At 36.0% G+C, this 2,242-nt stretch overlaps 1 protein-coding gene across 1 annotated transcript; it reads left to right on the top strand.

Annotated features, from left to right (window-relative positions):
• The first annotated feature begins 365 nt into the window (after nt 1-365).
• On the top strand, nt 366-2,030 carry LOC140892859 (caffeic acid 3-O-methyltransferase 1-like). The gene is made up of 4 exons (XM_073301883.1): nt 366-799; nt 939-1,249; nt 1,360-1,424; nt 1,624-2,030. The coding sequence occupies exons 1-4, from the start codon at nt 423-425 to the stop codon at nt 1,918-1,920; spliced, it is 1,050 nt and encodes a 349-aa protein (XP_073157984.1). The 5' UTR covers nt 366-422; the 3' UTR covers nt 1,921-2,030.
• The last annotated feature ends 212 nt before the right edge of the window (nt 2,031-2,242 follow it).

The following is a 2,242-nucleotide window of genomic DNA, read 5'->3' as shown; positions in this document are numbered from 1 at the left end:
TCATATATATAATAAAATTTAATATTTTTTAAAATAAAAAATGATAGTTTGTCGTATCAGCTCGAAAATTTGTCAAACAAAATTGACATATAAAACAATTGCACATAAATTTTTAAAATAAAAATATATATTTTTCACAAAGTCGATGTTCACGAATCTTTTTTATAAAACACGTAAAATAATATAAGCGTCAATGATCTTATGAGAATTTTTTATAATTCAATTAAAACAAAACCACATACACAAAATTTCTTTAAGAATAATAAATTAAACTCAAACCATACTTGTACGGCATCAACATTGCCTATAAATATCATAATATGCTCCATCCATATATTAACATTCTCAAGCTAAACAAACCAGAACTCATTTATTTCCACTACGACTGTTAATTTAATTCTGATAATTACTCAACCTTTACAATGGAGGATTCCAACTTCTTGTTTGCAATGCAACTGGTCACTGCTTCAGTGTTCCCCTCTGTACTCAAAGCCGCCATCGAGCTGGACCTCCTCGAACTCATCAAGAAACGAGGCCCCGACGCCTTTGTTTCTGCGGCGGAACTCGCCGCCCAGATCCCCGCCACCAACCCGGAGGCGCGTGGCATGCTGGACAGAATCCTCAGCCTGCTGGCCAGCTATTCCTTGCTGAAATGCCGCCAGCAAACGCTACCCGATGGCGGGGTGGAGCGGATGTATTCGCTGGCCCCCGTCAGCCGATTCTTGACTAAGAATGAAGATGGAGTTTCTATGGCTCCTGCCTTGATCATGACTCAGGACAAGGTTCTCATGGATATCTGGCAAGTGTTGATATATATTTTGTTAAGAAAAAAAAATTCATAATCACGTTTTTCAAATATTAATATTTGAATCTTGTAACTCTAGCTGTTGCATGATTAATCATTTAATCATATATATATGTACTTGATTACATTATAGGTATCATTTAAAAGATGCAGTTCTGGAGGGAGGGACCCTATTCAACAAAGCACATGAAAAGAGTCTATACGAGTATCATGCCACAGATCCTAGATTTAACATGATATTTCACCAGGCCATGTCCAATAATTCGACGATTTTCATGAAGAAACTAGTCGAAACATACGACGGGTTTGCGGGTTTGGAGTCTCTGGTTGATGTGGGAGGAGGGATCGGTGCTTCACTCAACATGATCATTTCCAAGCATCCAACAATTAAGGGAATCAATTTCGATTTGCCACACGCTGTTCAACAAGCTCCATCTTATCCTGGTATATAATTAGTGCTCCCACATACAATATAATATTTTATATATAATATAATATAAATGTGTTTATAATATATAGATAATGAGCATTATATATTTTACATGCATGCGCAGGCGTGGAGCACGTTGGCGGAGACATGTTTGTTAACGTGCCCAAAGGGGATGCCATTTTGATGAAGGTGACGTTAATCAAACAATTAATTAAACTTTGGGCTGTAAAAAAACATATTTTTTAATTAACGGTCTATTTCATTATGAGTGAATATATATTGGGTCAAATTCTTTTGATGGAGCCGGGGCCCTTGCCCCAAATCTTCCAATATTAATTTTCAAAAGTCGATCTGATTATAATTAAAGTTGGTCTATTTTGGATTTCAGTTCGTTCTTCACAACTGGGGCGACTCCGAGTGCTTAAAAATCTTGAAAAACTGCCGCGAATCGCTGCCGGAGAAGGGGAAAATGATAATCGTGGAACGTATTCTTCCGGAGACCCCGGACGAAGACATAAGCTCTAAGCTGGTATTCAACGTTGATCTGATAATGTTGGCATACATTCCAGGCGCCAAAGAGCGAACAGAAAGGGAATTTCAAGCCCTGGCAAAGCAATCAGGTTTCAAAGAATTTCGTAGAGCTTGTTCGGTGTTTACTCTGGGGATCATGGAAGTTTGGAAATAAAGATACCAGCTTCATGTGCTGACGAATAATATATATATATATATATTTCTTCATCAGAAAAAAATATTTGCGCTTGATGATTCTAGTTAATTAATTAATGTGGTTGCTTTTATTATATACGAATATTATTAAAGGATCTTCATATATAGCATTGATTATTAATTCTTCTGTTTTTTTTTAAGTACAAGTAAAATCTTAGATGCAGAAACAATTATAGACTGAAAATGCTCACACAACCGATGAGACTTTGAGTTTGCATTCATTTTGTAGAATATGTATGAAATAATTGTGTTTCGAGAATTAATTAAATCAAAATTTACAA

This window comes from Henckelia pumila, chromosome 3, assembly GCF_033568475.1.
Source record: "Henckelia pumila isolate YLH828 chromosome 3, ASM3356847v2, whole genome shotgun sequence".
Classification (NCBI taxonomy): Eukaryota; Viridiplantae; Streptophyta; class Magnoliopsida; order Lamiales; family Gesneriaceae; genus Henckelia; species Henckelia pumila.
This window is presented reverse-complemented; position numbering and strand designations above follow the sequence as displayed.